Raw genomic sequence first — 17,974 nt, 5'->3', positions numbered from 1 at the left:
GGTTAAAGGCTGGTACAGGCGTCCTGGCCAATCCTGTGCGGAGGGGAGGCCTCCTGCTGCACTGTGATTGGTCAGAGGCGGGCTGTCAGTCGCGGGAGATGTGTAAGGTGATTGGTTGGGCACTGTGAGGAGCTGTGAGGGAGGAAAGATGTCCACCGATGGTAAGAAGCTGGTCCGCTCCCCCAGCGGGCTCCGCATGCTGCCCGAGAACCGGGCGTACAGCAGCCCCTTCTGCCTGGAGGAGCCGCAGTGGGTGCCGGATAAGGAGGTAGGTTGTGGCGTGCAGCTCCAGGGGCTTCTCCAGGGACACGGCTACTACAAGTCCCAGCCTGACCGAGGCCTTCATAGAGGACGCCCCCTTCATACACGGGACATATAGAGAGAACCTATCCCTTTACAGCTGACTCTACAGGGGGAGGGGCTAAACTTTCCTTCATTCTGGGTGCAGCTGGAAATGGACAAAAACCATAACAAAAATCAGACTTGGGGGAGATCTTCCTTCACTTCCTGTCCTGGAGACACACCAGGAAGTGGGAGGAGAGCCCTCGGAAGTCGGGGGACATCCTCTGTTGGGGTACTTGTACATTTCCCAGAATGCAATTCTTTCTTCAACCACCTCAATGCTTCCATACAGATACACTATGTTGTCAAAAGTATTGGGACGCCTGCCTTTACACGCGCATGGACTTTTAATGGTATTCCAGTCTTAGTCCGTAGGGTTCAATATTGAGTTGGCCCTCCCTTTGCAGCTATAACAGCTTCAACTCTTCTGGGAAGGCCGTCCACAAGGTTTAGGAGTGTGTCTATGGGAAGGTTTGACCATTCTTCCAGAAGTGCATTTGTGAGGTCAGGCACTGATGTTGGATAAGAAGGTCCAGTCCAGTCTCAGCTCTAATTCATCCCAAAGGAGTTCTATAAGGTTGAGGTCAGGACTCTGTGCAGGCCAGGCAAGTTCCTCCGTCCCAAACTCGCTCATCCATGTCTTTATGGGCCTTGCTTTGTACACTGGTCCAAATCATTTGGAGGGGGGATTATGTTGTGGGGTTGTTTTCCAGGGGTTGGGCTTGGCCCCCTTAGTTCCAGTGAAGGGAACTCTTAGGCCCCTTTCACACGGACGGATAGAATGGTGCTTTTAGCTGCGGATTTTCTATTTTTCTACCGCAGCTAAAAGCACACAATGTTTTCCTATGGCCCCATTCACACACAGCGTTTGCGTGCGATTACGTTACATGCAGTTTGGTGCGAATAGAAAAACTAGAATTGAATGCGTCCAGGTGCGCAGTCAGCTCTACACGGCGGGCGCAAGGCGCCATATAGTGCCGACTCGCAGCTCGGCTATTTCCGGAAATCTGGTGACGCGCGTTGTACGACAGGGGACCTGTTTCACAAGCCGTCAATCATCTACCCCAAGGATAGGAACGCCCAGTCCCGCAGTCATCGGAAGCCCTGGACAAAATCAGAATATAACGGTATGTACGGAGAGAAAAAAAAAACATGTGCGTACAGTAAATGTCCTTTAGGGTGATACCGATACTAGTATCGGGACCGATTCCGAGTATTTGCGGGAGTACTTGTACTCCAGCAAATGCCCCCGATACCTAAATAGATGGGGGGGGGGGGGGGGACATGGCTGCATATGTGGGGGGGACATGGCTGCATTTGGGGACACATTTAAAAAAAAGAATCGGTATCGGCGAGTACTTGGGGGAAAAAAAGTATCGGTACTTGTACTCGGTCCTAAAAAAGTGGTATCGGGACAACCCTAATGTCCTTAGTATGCTGGATGGTATATCATTGTTTTAGGGTGAACCTCCGCTTTAAGGCAGGGGTGTCAAACTACATTTCATCATGAGCCCCATCAGCATTGATTGTCCTCAAAAGGGCCGGTTGTATCTGTAAGATTAGATGTCCAGGGGATCCCCTCCCCATATATTAGATGTCAAGAACCCCCCCACCATCAGAAGTTGAGTCCCCCACTCCCCCTTACATCACAGTGCACCCCCCTTTTCCTTATGCTGCTGCTGGGAAGAAGCTGGATGCATTGCTTGGAAAGCAGGGGGCTGGAGGTGCGAGGGCCACATGAAATGGCCTGGAGGGCCGGATTCGGCCCGTGGGCCTTGTGTTTGACACCTGTGTTTTAAGGCATCAGCATACCAAGACAATTTCATGCTCCCAACTTTGTGGAAACAGTTTGGGGGATGGTCCCTTCCTGTTGCAACATGACTGCGCACAAAGCAAGGTCCATAAAGACATTGATGAGAGCGTTTGGGGTGGAGGAACCTGACTGGATGAATTAGAGGGGAGACTGAAAGCCAGGCCTTCTCATCCACATCAGTGCCTGACCTCACAAATGCACTTCTGGAAGAATGGTCAAACATTCCCATAGACACACTTCTAAACCTTGTGGACGGCCTTCCCAGAAGAGTTGAAGCTGTTATAGCTGTAAAGGGTGGGGCAACCCAATATTGAACCCTACGGACTAAGACTGGGATGCCATTAAAGTTCATGTTAGTAAAGGCAGGTGTCCCAATACTTTTGGTGTGTGTGTATGTACACCCCTTGACATTTTCCACATTTTGTCATGTTACAACCAAAAACATAAATGTATTTTATATTCATTACATTTTTTGTATTCAACACAAAGTGGAAGGAAAATGATAAATGTTTTTAAACATTTTGTTACAAATAAATATGTGAAAAGTGTGGAGTGCATTTGTATGGCGCCCCCCTGAGGAGTCAATACTTTGTAGAACCTCCTTTCACTGCAATTACAGCTGCAAGTCTTTTTCGAGATGTCTCTACCAGCTTTGTACATGTAGAGAAGGACATTTTCCCCCATTATTCTCTGCAAAATAACTCAAGCTCTGTCAGATTGGATGGAGAGCGTCTGTCAACAGCAATTTTCAAGTCTTGCCACAGATTCTCAATTGGATTTAGGTCTGGACTTTGACTGGATCATTCTAACACATGAATATGCTTTGATCTAAACCAGTGGTTCTCAACCGTTCTAGTGCCGTGACCCCTTGATAAAATTTCCCAAGTTGTGGGGACCCCTAACGGTAAAATTATTTTCCTATCGTGGGTTGTCGGCACAAGTAATTTGAGCCCCTAACCCACAGACATTTAGCGCTCCCTGAGTCCCTTTCACTCATACAATATTAAAACCCCTTATAGTACATTTTAGGATGTACCACTCTTTCTCTTTGTTCTCCTTTCTTTCCCTTTTATCTCTCTATATCCTCATTTGACCCCCAGGTTGAGAACCACTGATCTAAACCATTCCATTCTAGCTCTGGCTGTATGTTTAGGGTTGTTGTCCTGCTGGAAGGTGAACCTTCACCCCAGTCTCAAGTATTTTGCAGACTCTAACAGGTTTATTTCTAAGATTGCCCTGTATTTGGCTCCATCCATCTTCCCATCAACTCTGACCAGCTTCCCTGTACCTGCTGAAGAAAAGCATCCCCCCAACATGATGCTGCCACCACCATGTTTCACGGTGGGGATGGTGTGTTCAGGGTGATGTGCAGTTTTAGTTTTCTTCCACACATAACGTTTTGCTTTCAGGTCAGAAAGTTCAATTTTGGTCTCCTCTGACCAGAGCACCTTGCTCTACAATGTCTTTCTTCTTGCCACGCTTCCATAAAGGTCAGATTTGTGGAGAGTACGACTAATAGTTGTCCTGTGGACAGATTCTCCCCCCTGAGATGTGGATCTCTGCAGCTCCTCCAGAGTTACCTTGGGCCTCTTGGCTGCTTCTCTGATGAATGCTCTCCTTGCCCGGCCTGTCAGTTTAGATGGACGGCCATGTCTTGGTAGGTTTGTAGTTGTGCCATACTCTTTCCATTTTCAGATGATGGATTGAACAGAAGCTCTGTGAGATGTTCAAAACTTGGGAGATTTTTTTATAACCTAATCCTGCTTTAAACTTCTCCACAACTTTATCCCTGACCTGTCTGGTGTTTTTTGTTCTTGGGCTTTATGATTTGTTCACTAAGGTTCTCTAACAAACCACTGAGGGCTTCGCAGAACAGCTGTATTTATACTGAGAGTAAATTGCAAACAGGTGAACTCTATTTAATAATTGGGTGACTTCTGAAGGCAGTTGGTTACACTTGTGTTTTTAGTTGGGGGGGCATCAGAGTAATGAGGGCTGAATACAAAAAGCACACCACACTTTGCACATTTTATTTGTAAAACATTTTGAAAACATTTATAATTTTCCTTCCACTTCACAATTATGTGCCACTTTGTGTTGGTTTATCACATACAAATTGATTTACGCTTTTGGTTGTAACGTGACAAAATGTGGAAAATTTCAAGGGGGGGGGGGGGGGGGGTAATGCTGGCAATCGGGAGTGTTGTTTGCTTTTAGCGAGCCTTTTGTTGTCCAGCCCGTCTTCTGCTGCCTATAAAGTGTAAATGGAAGTTATTTTTATGATATTGACAATTCTGCTACAAGTCAGGTTGCTGTCGCCAGAGGCGGATGAGGCATGCTGCGGCTTGTACTGTCCTCACCAGAGGCTGTCAGGGTGTGCTGGCACTTGTAGTTACACCTTTCCCCCCCATCCCCCCCCCTCCAGGTAGTCAAGGTGTTCTGGCAGTTATAGTTTCACCACTAAGAAATTCAGGGTATGCTGATACATGTAGTTCTACACTTGCCAATCGCCCACTTTTTTACACTATGATTGCAACATTTCATTATAATGGATATCTCTCTATCTATCATCCCTCCCCCTCCCCCTCAATCTGTCAACTGACTGCAAAGGACAGAGCGGTCACACAGTGTGCCCCCAGGGGGCGGGCACATGGAAAGACCGCCTCCCAGAACTGGAGAGCGGCTCTGTAGCCGTCTTTTGGGAACCGGCTAAAGTAAAAAAAAGAATTGCCTATACTGTTATTATCCAGTGATACAGTCTCACCCTGCTATTCATGTGCTCAGTTGCTCTTCTCAAGTGACCAAGGACTGATGATGTGGATGCTTTCATTTACTTTTGTAAGTGCATTTTAACCCCCTTTCTCTTATATTGTTTTTAATAAATGAATACACTTAGATGGTGGCGCCTTCTGCTTTTTTGTAAAGGTACGTGTGGGTGTGTATTATTTTGGGGAAACCATTGAGGGTTCAGGAACTGACTTAGTTTAGTTAGTGGCTTGGATGAGAAGATGAGTTTTTTTTTTTTTTTTTTTTTTTTTTCCTCTTAATGGACTTGCTGAAAAATCCTCCTCGATTTGAAACTGTGTTTCTGTTTGCTGAATAAGGCCGGGTTCACACTATACTACACAACAGTAGTAGGACTTTCATCCTACTTTGCTCTGCTACATCGGTCCTACATTGGTCCTACATCCATCCGACATCCATCCGACTTTCATGAACAGGATACTACTTTGATCCAACTTTGTGATAGTCTGACTTGTTCTTTGACTAGGGCTGCAACGGATCACAGGTGATCAGTGATCCGAACGGGTCACCCCCTTTGGATCGGCACACACTGTGATTCGCGGATTGCCGGAGCTAGGCCAAAGCCGCGGCCTTTCCTAACGTTATGGCCGCGGCTTCGGCCTACCTCCGGAGCCATGGCCATAACGTTAGGAAAGGCCGCTGCTTCGGCCTAGCTCCGGAGCCGCGGCAATAACATTAGGAAAGGCCGCGGCTTCAGCCTAGCTCCGGAGCCGCGGCCATCTTGGTACACCCGGCAGCGGCCCTCCTCCTCTGTTTACACTCACAGAGGAGGAGGAGCCCGCACTCGGACACACCGCTGGAACTTTTTGACTCTGTACTACCTGAGGGGGGGGGGGCTATCTTGCCTGAGGGGGGGGGGGCTATCTTGTCTGAGGGGATGTGGATATTGCAGTGGGGGGGGGGTGTGGATATTGCAGTGGGGGGGGGGATGTGGATATTTTTATTTTTATTTTGCCGATCCGAAAAATGATCCGATCCGTGACTCCTGATCCGAGGAACGATCCGAACCGTGAGTTTTTTTTTTTTTTTGTTTTTTTTTTTGTTTTTTTTTTGATCCGTTGCACCCCTATCTTTGACCAATCCAAACAATCCCAGTGTGAGATAAATTCCTTTTACTGCTGCTGTAATCACCAAATTGGATGTCAAAAGTCGGATGGTTAGGACAAGGATCCTACTTTGATCCGACTTCAATGATATTCAGTGGGCTAAAGTAGGATCAAAGTCTGACCAACGTAGTACAGGGAGCATTTTCAAAGTTATACCGACTTTTGTCGGACCAGTTAAGACGGCTCCCATAGGGAAACACTGATTTTTCACACGTCATGCGACATGAGCTCCCAATGTCGGAGCGTTTGTTGGACCAGTGTGAACCTGGCCTAAAAGGATGTCTGTCTGTCTCATGCATGGTTAATACAAGTTGAGCCTGTCCCTTCTTAATAGGTGGACACATGTCCGGTGTGACTTTCCTAAGCAGCGGTTCAGCTGCGATATATATTTTGTTTTAGTTTGGGGGCAAATTTCTGTAGGCGACAGCCACCGGTGTCTTTAACATTAGCTGGTTGTTAATGAGCGCTGCATCCTTAACAATGGATGACTTTTCAACTGTCAGAGGGGAGCTCCGCTGACAGCTAAATATGGAAAAAAAAAGTGGGGGGGGAGGGACTTTCCAGCAATAATAAAACTGTAAAAAAAAAAACTTTCCAGCAATAATAAAACTGTAAACTGTATGGGGGGGAGACTCTTGGGTCTGGTTTTTAAGGGGAAAACCACACCAATTAAAAAAATATCTTATCTGAGCATGCAGCCTGGCAGGCCAGGAGGGGGGGGGGGATAAGGGCCTCCTCATCACAACCCTGGGCAGTGGTTGTGGATGTCTGCAGGCAGGGGGCTTATCGGAATCTGGAAGCCCCCTTTAACAAGAATGAGTACTCAATCATTCCCCAAAAATAAATAAAAATACACACACACACACACACACGGTTCTTTATTAAAAATATGTATAACATTATTTTTTTTATTTGTTCCAGCGGCTGTGGAACCAAAGCAGGAACACGGATCAATGCCTTCCTTAGTAAAAGCATCTCCCACACAGTACACAGGCTAGGCACACAGTTAGCCCTTTGTTCGCTCCTGATGTTAACCCCTTCCCAAACTGTGTCATTAGTACAGTGACAGTGCATATTTTTTAAGACCGATCACTGTAGTCGTGTCCCTGGTTCCCAAATGGTTTCGGGTGTCCAAAGTCGCCGATTACCAGTAGTAAATCCACCGTTTTTAGAAGCTATAACTTTTTGTACAAACCAATCCATATACACTTATTGGAATACTTATTTTTGTTAAAAAAAAAAAAAAAAAAGTGTAGCGGAATACATATTGGCCTAAATTTTATTTTTCTTTAATTGGATATGTTTTATAGAAGGGGGGGGGGGATTTTTTTTTTTTTTTCATATACCAAGTTGTCGCTCTAGCATAAAATAAATGCAGAGGTAATCAAATACAACCAATAGAAAGCTCATTGTGTGTGTGTGTGTGTGTGGGGGGGGGGGGGGTAGGACATACATTTTATTTGGATATAGCATCCCATGACTGTGCAATCATCAGTTAAAGTAACGTAGTGCCGTATCGCAAAAACCGCCCTGGTCATGAACGGGTTAATCTTCCAGAGGTCAAGTGGTCAAAGGGGTCTTCCATATTCCAATAAGCCCCCTGCCCTCAGCCCTTACAGCCACCACCTAGGGTTGTGGGGTAGAAGCCCCTGTACCCCAAAAAAATGGTCGCCGTCTCCTGCCTGTCAGGTGAAAGCATTCGGGCGGCTATGTTGCCACCCATTGGCGCACATGTACCCCTGGTACCGGCGCACACCCCCATGCTGCCCTGCCATGTTTTCAGGCCTTGCTTGTCCATCTGCGGGGCCGACATGGCGGGTGGAGACACGTTTGCACTCCGGGTCGGCCTGTCGGTGTCCCCGGCTAGCAGAACCGGGAAAATAAGTATTGCAATGTGGTCTGCATTGGAAAACATTCAGTGGAGCCAGAGGAGACACGAATGATCTGCCCTTCCTCTGTGTTTTGTGTTTAACAATCTATTTGTTTTGTGAACATATTTTACAAGCTTTTGCTGTCATCACTTTACCTCGAGCTGAACACTGTTATGAGTCGGCTTAGTTACCAGTTGATGTAAACTGACTGCTAAGCACCGTGTATGATAAATAAATGTCATCTCCGTGCCTCTAATCTCCAGTCCATTTACAGCCAGTTCCCACCTTTAATTATGTAAAACGGGTCACTAAGAGCTCCTCATAATTTTTATGGTGTTGCAACCCAATTTTATAAAGTGATTTTTTTTTCAGTGCAGTGTTTAATGGAAAAAAATAACTAAAACCTGATGATCCAGTCACAAAGGTCCTTGTTCGGGTATTTCCTGTTATGGGGTGACAGTCATTTGTTCCCTCCTACACCCCATCATATGGACTTTTAAAATAATTCTACGTATGTTTTTTCTAAATTTTATACATTTTTTAACTCTTATAATCCTGTTTTACTGTTGACCCCATCATATTGACCCACCCTGGGAAATTCCATGCAGCCATCACAGGCTGTGCAGGAGATCAGCAGCACTGGTGAAAAGTGTACAGAAGAAATAAAATATCATGAAGTCTTCTCTTGTACGTACTTTAAGCTGGGAGTGTCTAATTGTCTCCTCATTTCTTTATGGGAATGAAACATTGCTATTTTTCTTCTGCATGTTTATGGGGCCTTTTTGTAAAAGACTGGTTGGACCCTTTTAATTACCTGCAGCCATTTTCCCAAACCCACTGAGTAACTTTGAAAAATTAATGTCTGTATACATATGTATAGCAAAAAAGTTTTTTACTTTGGATACAGTAGGGAACACTTAATGCAGAAATCCCCCTCCTAAAGGGGAGTTTCTGCTTTATGACGCACCCCACCCCCCCCCCCTTTCTTTTGGAACCCTTTTTTTTTTTTGTTCCTTCTATGAGAAGTGGCTACCTAGGTGCGTGTTTTTTTTGTAAGGGGTTATTCTCAGAGTAAGACCCCCTTTCACACTGGGGCGGTTTGCAGGCGATATTGCGCTAAAAATAGCGCCTGCAAACCGACCTGAAACAGCAACTGCTGTGTCTCCAATGTGAAAGCCAAGTGTACGCCCGCCCTGCTAGCGGTCGAATAGCGCCACAAAATTAGAGGTAAAACGCTGCTAAAAATAGCGGCACTTTACGGCACCTCCCACCCCAATGTGAAAGGGGCCTTGAGCACTGGGGACACATGGGTGTAGAATTGTCTGCATGCAGAGCGTATTGTATTACATGGACCAATGTAAACCGCTGTGCAAAGCTCCGAAATCTGGAGCTGCGTAAAAAAAAAAAAAAAAAATGTTGCAAAAAAAAAAGTTGCATCCCTATTTTTGCGTACGTAACATATTTTACACTCTATTCCTGTAAATGGTTGCCCACTGCTAAGGACCAACATGTAAAAATCAACTACGTAATTACCACTTCATTACTGGGCACTTAAACACCCTTCCTGCCCAGACCAATTTTCAGCTTTCAGCGCTGATGCATTTTGAATCACAATTGCACGACCATACAACACTGTACTCAAATTATATTTTTATCATTTTTTTTTCCCCACAAATATAGCTTTCTTTTGGTGGCATTTGATAATCTTTGCAAATTTTTTTTTTTGCGCTATACATTTTGAAAAAAAAAACACCAATATTTTCTTTTTGTTTTAATAATAATAATATCCCATTTTTTTTTTTCTTCAGTTTAGGCCGATACGTATTCTTACATTTTTTTTTTCAAAAATTTGCAATAAGCGTATATTGATTGGTTTGCGCTAAAGTTATAGCACTTACAAAATAGGGGATAGATTTATGAATTATAGAAAAATGCACTGATTACTGTATAAATGTGACTGGCAGGGAAGGGGTTAACACTAGGGGGCGAGGAAGGGGTTAAATGTATTCCCTGGGTGTGATTCTTACTGTGGGGGGGGGACTGACTGGGGGAGGTGACCGATGCTGTGTCCCTATGTACAAGGGACACAGCATCGGTCTCCTCTCTCCCTGGCAGAGCTCCACGTCACTGCCGATCGCGGGTACCTGGCGGACATCACGGCCGCCAGGCACGCGCATCGGCATCTCAGCGATGCGCCGGGCACAATTTTTGCAAATGCAAATAAAAAAAAGACGGCCAACCGGCAGTTGAGAGCCGCGCTGTGGACGTCTTTCGTCTACAGCGCGGGTCTCAAGTGGTTAAGGGCCAGTTCACACTGCAGCAATGCCAGACATCACCTTTGATTCGCACTGCGCTGCTGTGCAGATCACATGCGATGACTGTGAAATCCAAATTCAGCCCTACAGATAGTAAGGCTGAATTTGGATTGCATTCAGACCAAAGTTGTGCAGGACCCTTTTATTTATTTTTGTCCGCACCAGATTTGGAGTGAATGGGTGTTCACAGCCATGCGCTCTGATGCCTGTCTGAATTCACAGTTTGCACTGCGATATGCAAACCCATCTGGAGGTGTCATTAACTTTGTATTGACGCTCCCAGCGGTTCACATAGGACAGTGTGAACTGCCTGCGGGTCGGATGTGATGTGGGAACCCGCACTGGAGTCGCAGGGTTTCCCGCATTACACAAGTGTGAACCGAGCCTCAGTTTACGTGTTAGCCCTGAATGGTTGCCTACATCCCAGCAACTAAGGACTCTAGGTGGCAGGAGTTCCCTGCGTCCTAGCGACCAACAGGATACATTTGCGCTGTGCACATGTAAATTTTACATGCAGGGACAAAATTTTATGTAGGATCTTAATGCCAGTAATACACCCTGTTTGCAAAAGTGTTTTTGTATAGACCTAGATTTTTGCCTATTGGTTTTGGATTGTGTTGTGAAGGGTTATAACTACTATCACTTTTTTTCTGCATCCTGCCAAGGAGAATTCTTTACTCCCTTTCATGTAGATTCAACAGGAAGTTTTCCCTAAGGGCCAGTTCACACCACAGAAATGCAGTCAAGATGCATATTTATTTATTTTGAATGTGTTCCAGATTTATCTATTTTTTTTTTCTCTGGTGTAATGCATTCCAATGTGTTTTTTTTTTTTTTTTTTTTTTTTTTTTTTTTTTTTTTTTGGGGGGTTTTGCTACATTGCAGTACAGTTCCATGAATTTTTTTTTTTTTACCAGGTTCAACTTTTGTTGACATTGCTGGAACTCACTAAAATGGTGTGAACTATGCCATTGGAATTCATGTAACCTACTGTCGTGTGAACCGGCCCCAACTGAGGGAAATTGACATTGTTGGTTTCTGATCACACTCAAAAATTAGATTTCCTCTTGGTGACAAGAGTCACCAGGACAAATAAAGGGGTGAATCGCCCAGTGAGGATACAGAAAGCATTAAAAAAAAAATTGGCAGAGGGTCTGATTCTTCACCACTATATCAAAAACCCAACAAAAAATATTCCTTTACATACACTTAAAGTGGAGGTTCATCAAAAAAACTATTTTGCTTTAAACTGTAGCTTACACCTAAAAAAGAAAAAAATACATTTTTTTTTTTTTTTTTTTTTAACTCATCTGGAAATGCCTGTTGCTATGCGGTCCCACGAAATCTGCCTTTGAAACCACCAAGGATTCTGACATCATCTCCCTCTAATGCTCCTGGGAAATGTGTGTCATCATTTCCCAGGATGCAGTGCGCTGTCCAATTATCGCTCCCCATCCAAGACTTCCAGGAAGTAAGTGCTTGTGGGCTTCACAATGCCCACAAGCAAAATGACAACTGTGTTGATATAGTTTTATAAACTATCTTTTTTGAATATCTATGCGGATCGGCAGCGGATTGTAAAATAGTAAGTGACCAGATTTATATTATAAAAACGCAGGATGAAAGGACACACTTTTAAAAAATGCTAATTGTGGTTGGAACTCCGCTTTAAGTGCTGGTCCACACTGCTGCTGCTACGCGGGAATCCCGCATTGCATGTCTCCCAGCGGCAGTTCACGCTGCCCTATGCCAACTGCTGAGTGTGTCAATTTAAAAGTTAATGACGCCCCCAAATCAGCATATCTCAGTGCCATCTGAAAATTCGGACAGAAATCAGATCGCATGGGCGATTCTGCTGCGGACCGAAAAAAGGGTCCTGTGCGAGTTTGGTCCAAATGCGGCTGAAATCGCATTGCATGGACATCGCATGTGATTTGCAGCGCGATGCAAATCCCATCTGACCTTAGACAAAGCTTCAGTGTAAACCGGCACTTAAGGCTGATTACTTTCTCAACCTGTAAGCTGAATGCAAGTCATTTGTCATGTGCCCTGGGGCTGCAAAAGTGGATGTTGTCTACTAATTGTTTAATTAGTATAACTTTGAGACCTGTGGCAGTGGTGAGCCGCAATTAATGTGCACTGCTCATTCCAAACAAATGGAAGTGGGGGATTAAAGGAGAGGTTTGGGTGCCCACAGAGGTTGCGGAGGCAGAAAAACACAGTAAAAAATAAATTCTAGGGCGAATAAATAGTATGAAAACCCAACATTCCCATCTTGTGATATGTGGCTGCTGTACCATGTACTGGTATGAAGAAACCTCCTGCTCTTTGTATTGCTTCCTATGTATGTGAAATCCCTGGTGGTCCTGCCAGTCCCTCCTGTTTTTTTATTAAAAACTGACCACACTAGGCATGAGTGCACACCATGGTTGGTTCTCCAGACCAGACTTGCCCTGACACCCCCAGCACAGCCATTTACTGTGAAGATCAGTGTCCTGCTGTTTCTTCTCTTCCAGCTCATATGTAGCTGAGAACAGAGGGCATGAGATCACTCATAGAAAAAAAAAAGTACTGTATTTGCTGGCGTATAAGACTACCTTTTACACTTAAAAAAACTGGCCAAAAAGCAGGGGTCGTCTTATACGCCGGGTCAGCTGCTCGGATGTCTGCTGGATGTGCGGTAATACTGTATGTAGCTTCGGCTACACACAGTATATACCACTTAGCCAATCCCGGTGAGGGATGTATTCAAATTAATACAGAGCCTGCTCGGATTGGAGTAACAACTTCTGCCAATCTGAGCAGGCTACATACAGTAGCCTGCTCGGATTGGCTTTGAGAGTCAGAGAGGCGTGGGCTGATGATGTTACAGCCTCTGCCAATCCAAGCAGTCTTTGTATTTATTAATAGAATACATTGCTCGTCGTGATTGGCTCCAGTTCCAGCCAGAATGAAGAAGAATATGAAGCGTCGGAAGCCTCGGAAGGGGGGTCGTCTTATACGGTCTTATACGGTGAGTAAAGGCAAAAAATCTTAAAAAACAGTAAAATTAGGGGGTCGTCTTATACGCCCGGTCGCCTTATACACCGGCAAATACGGTATTAGGCTTCATGTACACAGGATGTTTTTACAACCTCTCCTGAACGATTTAACTAGACCGATGGTAACCCAAGTTTAAAACGTCCGTTTTGCATTTAAAAGCATTTTGTGTGTTATAACTAGGGTTGTGCCGATACCACTTTTTTAGGACTGAGTACAAGTACCGATACTTTTTTTTTCAAGTACTCGCCGATACCGAATACCGATACTTTTTTTTTAAATGTGTCCCCAGATGCAGCCATGTCCCCCCCCCCCCATATATGCAGCCATGTCCCCCCCCCCCCCCATATCCAGCCATGTCCCCCCCCCCCCCCCATATCCAGCCATGTCCCCCCCCCCCATATCCAGCCATGTTCCCCCCATATATGCAGCCATGTCCCCCTTACCTACATGCTGCCGCATCCCCGCTGCCGCCGCCACTTGGTTAATACGGGCGGCGAACATTACAGCTTTCATTTGAATAGCTGTAGTCTTTCGCGCCGCGCTGCGTATAGACACTCCCCCTTGCTCGGGATTGGACAGTTCACCCGAGCAAGGGGGAGTGTCTATACGCGGCGCGACGGGAAACACTACAGCTATTCAAATGAAAGCTGTAACGTTCCCCGCCCGTATTAACCAAGTGGCAGCGGGAATGCGGCGTGGTGTCGCATTTTATTTTTAAAATCTGTACTAATAACATGTACTGTTTTATTGTATTCAATAAAATACTTGACAAAGAAGAAAATGCCCAACTGCTCCTAAACTTCCATTTACCCGGGGTGTATGGTGTGTGTGTTTTTTTTTTTTTTTTTTTTTTTATCTACACTATACTAGGGCTGCAACTAACGATTATTTTCATAATCGATTAGTTGGCCGATTATTGTTTCGATTAATCGGCCAATAGACTTAAAAAAAAAAAAAAATTGGCATTTTTTTTTTTTTTGCCCAATTTTTTTTTTATTATTTTTTAACCCCATTATGCTACTGGCCGATTAATCGATTATGAAATTAATCGATTACAATTTTCATAATCGATTAGTTGTTTCGGCCCTACAATATACACAAACATATTCTTTAATTTCTAGTTTAAAACGAATGGGTTCTTACAAGGTGAGGCTTTACAATCACGTTAAGTTGCTAAAAGATTATTTTTGGAGAAAAAGGGATATCGTTTAGTGCCACTTTAACTTTTTAGATGTGTTGAATACGGAGCATATTTCATAAATTTGAGACCTTCTACCTCGTTATGTTGGTCATAAAATCTGCGTGATGAAGCCAAAACTGTGCACGTCATGGTGTGCTTTCATCATCTTTATTGCTGGGCTTGTCCAGGGGCAGATGTGCTGCCTGAAGGTGAGTCATGATTGTCACCTCCATGCAGGCCAACCTAGCCAGTCAGTTTTCTGTTTTATTCGGTTTGCAGTCTGTTTGGTTTTTCGAGAAATGCTCTGTTCAGAAGTGATGGCAAATGACATCCAGAATAACTGAATATGGAAATTCACAGTAGCAATAATAGAAAGTGAGGCACTTCTAAGTGCGGTACAATCAGTATTTATTAAATATTTCTCTCGTAGTTTGCTTCTACCTTATTGTGTATTGCTCAAGTGCCCTTGTTCTTAGTCCATGTGGATTGGAGAACCAGAATATCCAGAGCTTCCATTCATGCAGAAGTGCCGTATATACCTCCACAAGAATTGTTGAATATGTCAAGATGCATAAGATGGTAATACACTTTTTAAAGACGGAAAAAACACTTTTTATATTGTATAGAAATTTTTGACAACAGTCCCTAGCAGGCCTAAGTGGTCAGAAAAACCTAGTATGTTAACATTTTAAAGTGACCCTTTCAGAATAAAAATACATTTAAAAAAGGAAAGTATCTGCAGTAGAAAAGATGGTATACTCGCCTCCCTGGAGTACTGAGTTTCCTACCTTACCCCTGTTTCAGCTCGCAGCAGCTGCCAGTTTTCCTGCCATTCGATGCTTTGGAAGTATTGGATGCCTGTGTCTCTCGTTAAGTTCCTTCCTCCAGCCTTTGTTGCACTATTGGTCCTGTCATGGCTTAAAGTGTTAATAAACACAAATATGACCACATGGCAAGAATTACAGCAAGGTAAGCCTTATTCTAGGCTTATCTGTAGGTAAAAGTTAATGATGGACGTTTTACTTCTACTTTATTAAAATACACCGGTTTGTCGGGGTGCGACGGTTAACGGCATTCCGGGAAGTGTCAAATGCTATCGAGTTGAGGCTGTAATTAAGGGGGGGAAAAATACCATTTTAAAAGGCAAAAATCAGCACAAAGTCATAACTTGGTAGGATGTGTCCCTTGTGCTAATTCCTCGCCCCCCCGCTGTAATCTCCCAGTGTGCTTGAGGTTATTATGACTAACAAGCTGTGTGTGGCCCTCATAGAGAGCGCCTGACTATGACTGCCGTTTCCACCCAGTTCTGGCATTCATGGAAGCCATACTTCAGATCCTATGAATGGAAAGTGATTTCTAAATGGGGGGGGTTAAATTTCTGTCTGTGTTTTCGACTGCACTTGGGCTTTAAGCCAGAGTTCTGCTCTAAATACTTTAAGTTGGAAATGTTATAACTTGGTTCAGATTTATTTTTCTGGCTCTCTTGGAGAGATTTCTTCTCTCCTCCTGTCTCTGTAGTACCAAAAAAGATATTAGGGAAATGAGGGTCCCTCCCTGTTACAGGAAAGCGGACATCGGTTCTAAGACCTACTTTTTTTTCTCTTCCCCCCCCCCCCCTTTTTTTCTTTTTTCAGAAGAAAGGGGGGGGAGTTTTGGACGGTTCTTCTGTGTTTTTTCAATCATAACCTTTGGGGGTAATTTAAAAAAAAAAAAAAAAACGTTGAAGCTGATATACCACTTGTAAATTTTATCCTGCTTTTTTCTTTTTAGGTAAAACGATTTAGTTGTTCTAAACACCCGCACCGCACTCACTGTGGTTTTCATCATTCTGTCTCTGAGCTCCCAACCAGTTTGCTGACACGTTGGCTCAGGGGTGAGGTTCTTGCTGTGCAGACACGGCTCATCCACTTCCTATCTGTTCTTTATTCTTGCTGAAGTCGGCAGATTCTACTGCTTGGCGTATTTCACTTTGTTTATTTTGCACAAAGGAAATGATCCTGGCTGCAAATGCTTGAACCGCCCCGTGATATCTGCTTCCCATATTAAAGGGTCTATAAACCAAAACCATTATATTGACAGGTTATAACCCTCTTAGACTATCCAAAATGAGGAAAAATATTTGCCTCTAGTTCTGCTTTAACAATTGGCTTCTGGGTCAGAGCGCCATCATAATCAGGGAGCAGGTCCCATGCTTGCCCCTCTTCAGCCAAGGAGAATTACTGGCATTTCCAAGTAGAGGCAAGAAGCTGCAATGGGTACGCAGGTAAGATGAATATAGGGCAGTGGTTCTCAACCTGGGGGTCGGGACCTCCTCGTGGGTCAAATGATGATTTGCCAGGGGTCACTAGATCCTGGGCTGTTCCAAAAGTCCGCACCCCTCTCCCAGCTGCTCAGCAGGGCTGTCTCCGGAGCCTGTGCCCACCCAGCTGGGCTGTTCCTGGAGCACACGGCCGGCCAACTCGGCCTCTTCGCAGCCACCAATTCATTTCACAGCATGGCTGGGGAGCAGAGACTAGAGGTCCGCTGACTGGTGAGGATTGGGAAGGGCTGGAGGAGACCCTATCTCCTGATTTCAGCATCGGTGTCACTGCTACGAGACACCACGAAGTCAGAGACACACTGGGTAACACTACCTGTGATTAGAGTTGCCATTAAAAGTCCCCACTACAGTTCTCAGATCAGCAGATGACCTTGATCAAGAGCACCTAAGTTGGCTGATCAGAACTCCCCCAATACTGCCACTCATCCCATTCCCCCCACCAAGGAGTAAGAGAAGGAATTAAAATGGAGAATACATGGAAGGGAGAGGAAAAGAGGGGGAGGAAGAAGGAAAAAGGGAGAGAAAGAATAAGAGAAAAAACAAGAAAGACGGCTAGAGAGGGATGGGGGGAAAAAACAAGAAATTAGGATAGAGAGAGATAAAAGGGAAAAAGAGGAGAACAAAGAGAGAGAGCGTTACATCCTAAAATGTACCATAAGGGGTTTTAATACTGTATGATTGGAGGGGACTCGGGGAGCGCTAAATTTCCATGGGTTAGGGGCGCAAATTACTTGTCTTGCCTTGGGTGTTGACTACCCACGCTACGAAAATTATTTTACTGTTGGGGGTCCCCACAGCTTGGGAAATTTTATCAAGGGGTCACGGCACTAGAAAGGTTGAGAACCACTGATATAGGGGGATTGGGGTGTGTCCTTTGGTAGAGACTGGCAACACAGACCCTGGTACCTGATGCTAGAGTGTGGGGTGTGTTTTTTTTTTTTTTTTTTTTTCTGTTTTTAGTTAAAAGGGAAGGTTTAAATCCCTGCCAGGTATTTTTTATTTATTTTATGGTCTTTGTAACATCTTGGAGATTTCCCTTCACTTTCTGTACCAAAGGCGAAACGAAGTCAAAAATTCTCCCGAAATGAAAGGGAATTCTCTCTGTTTGGATTTCCCTCGCTTAGTTTTGGTGACCAAGGTCATCGGGAAGAACAGAGAGTGACTCTCTCCAATGGGTACA

General features: G+C 44.6%; 1 protein-coding gene across 2 annotated transcripts in view; it reads left to right on the top strand.

The window, feature by feature from the left end:
- The first annotated feature begins 24 nt into the window (after nucleotides 1–24).
- The window catches only part of ZFYVE21 (zinc finger FYVE-type containing 21), a 47,035-nt gene continuing 29,085 nt past the window's right edge, over nucleotides 25–17,974 (top strand). Inside the window, exon 1 of one of the 2 annotated variants that reach the window (XM_040332358.1) lies at nucleotides 25–268. In XM_040332358.1, coding sequence (XP_040188292.1) covers nucleotides 149–268 — 120 coding nt within the window. In that variant the 5' untranslated portion in view covers nucleotides 25–148. The remainder of the gene's footprint in view (nucleotides 269–17,974) is intronic. The other variant, XM_040332359.1, reaches the window with a different exon arrangement.

This window comes from Rana temporaria, chromosome 13, assembly GCF_905171775.1.
Source record: "Rana temporaria chromosome 13, aRanTem1.1, whole genome shotgun sequence".
Classification (NCBI taxonomy): Eukaryota; Metazoa; Chordata; class Amphibia; order Anura; family Ranidae; genus Rana; species Rana temporaria.
This window is presented reverse-complemented; position numbering and strand designations above follow the sequence as displayed.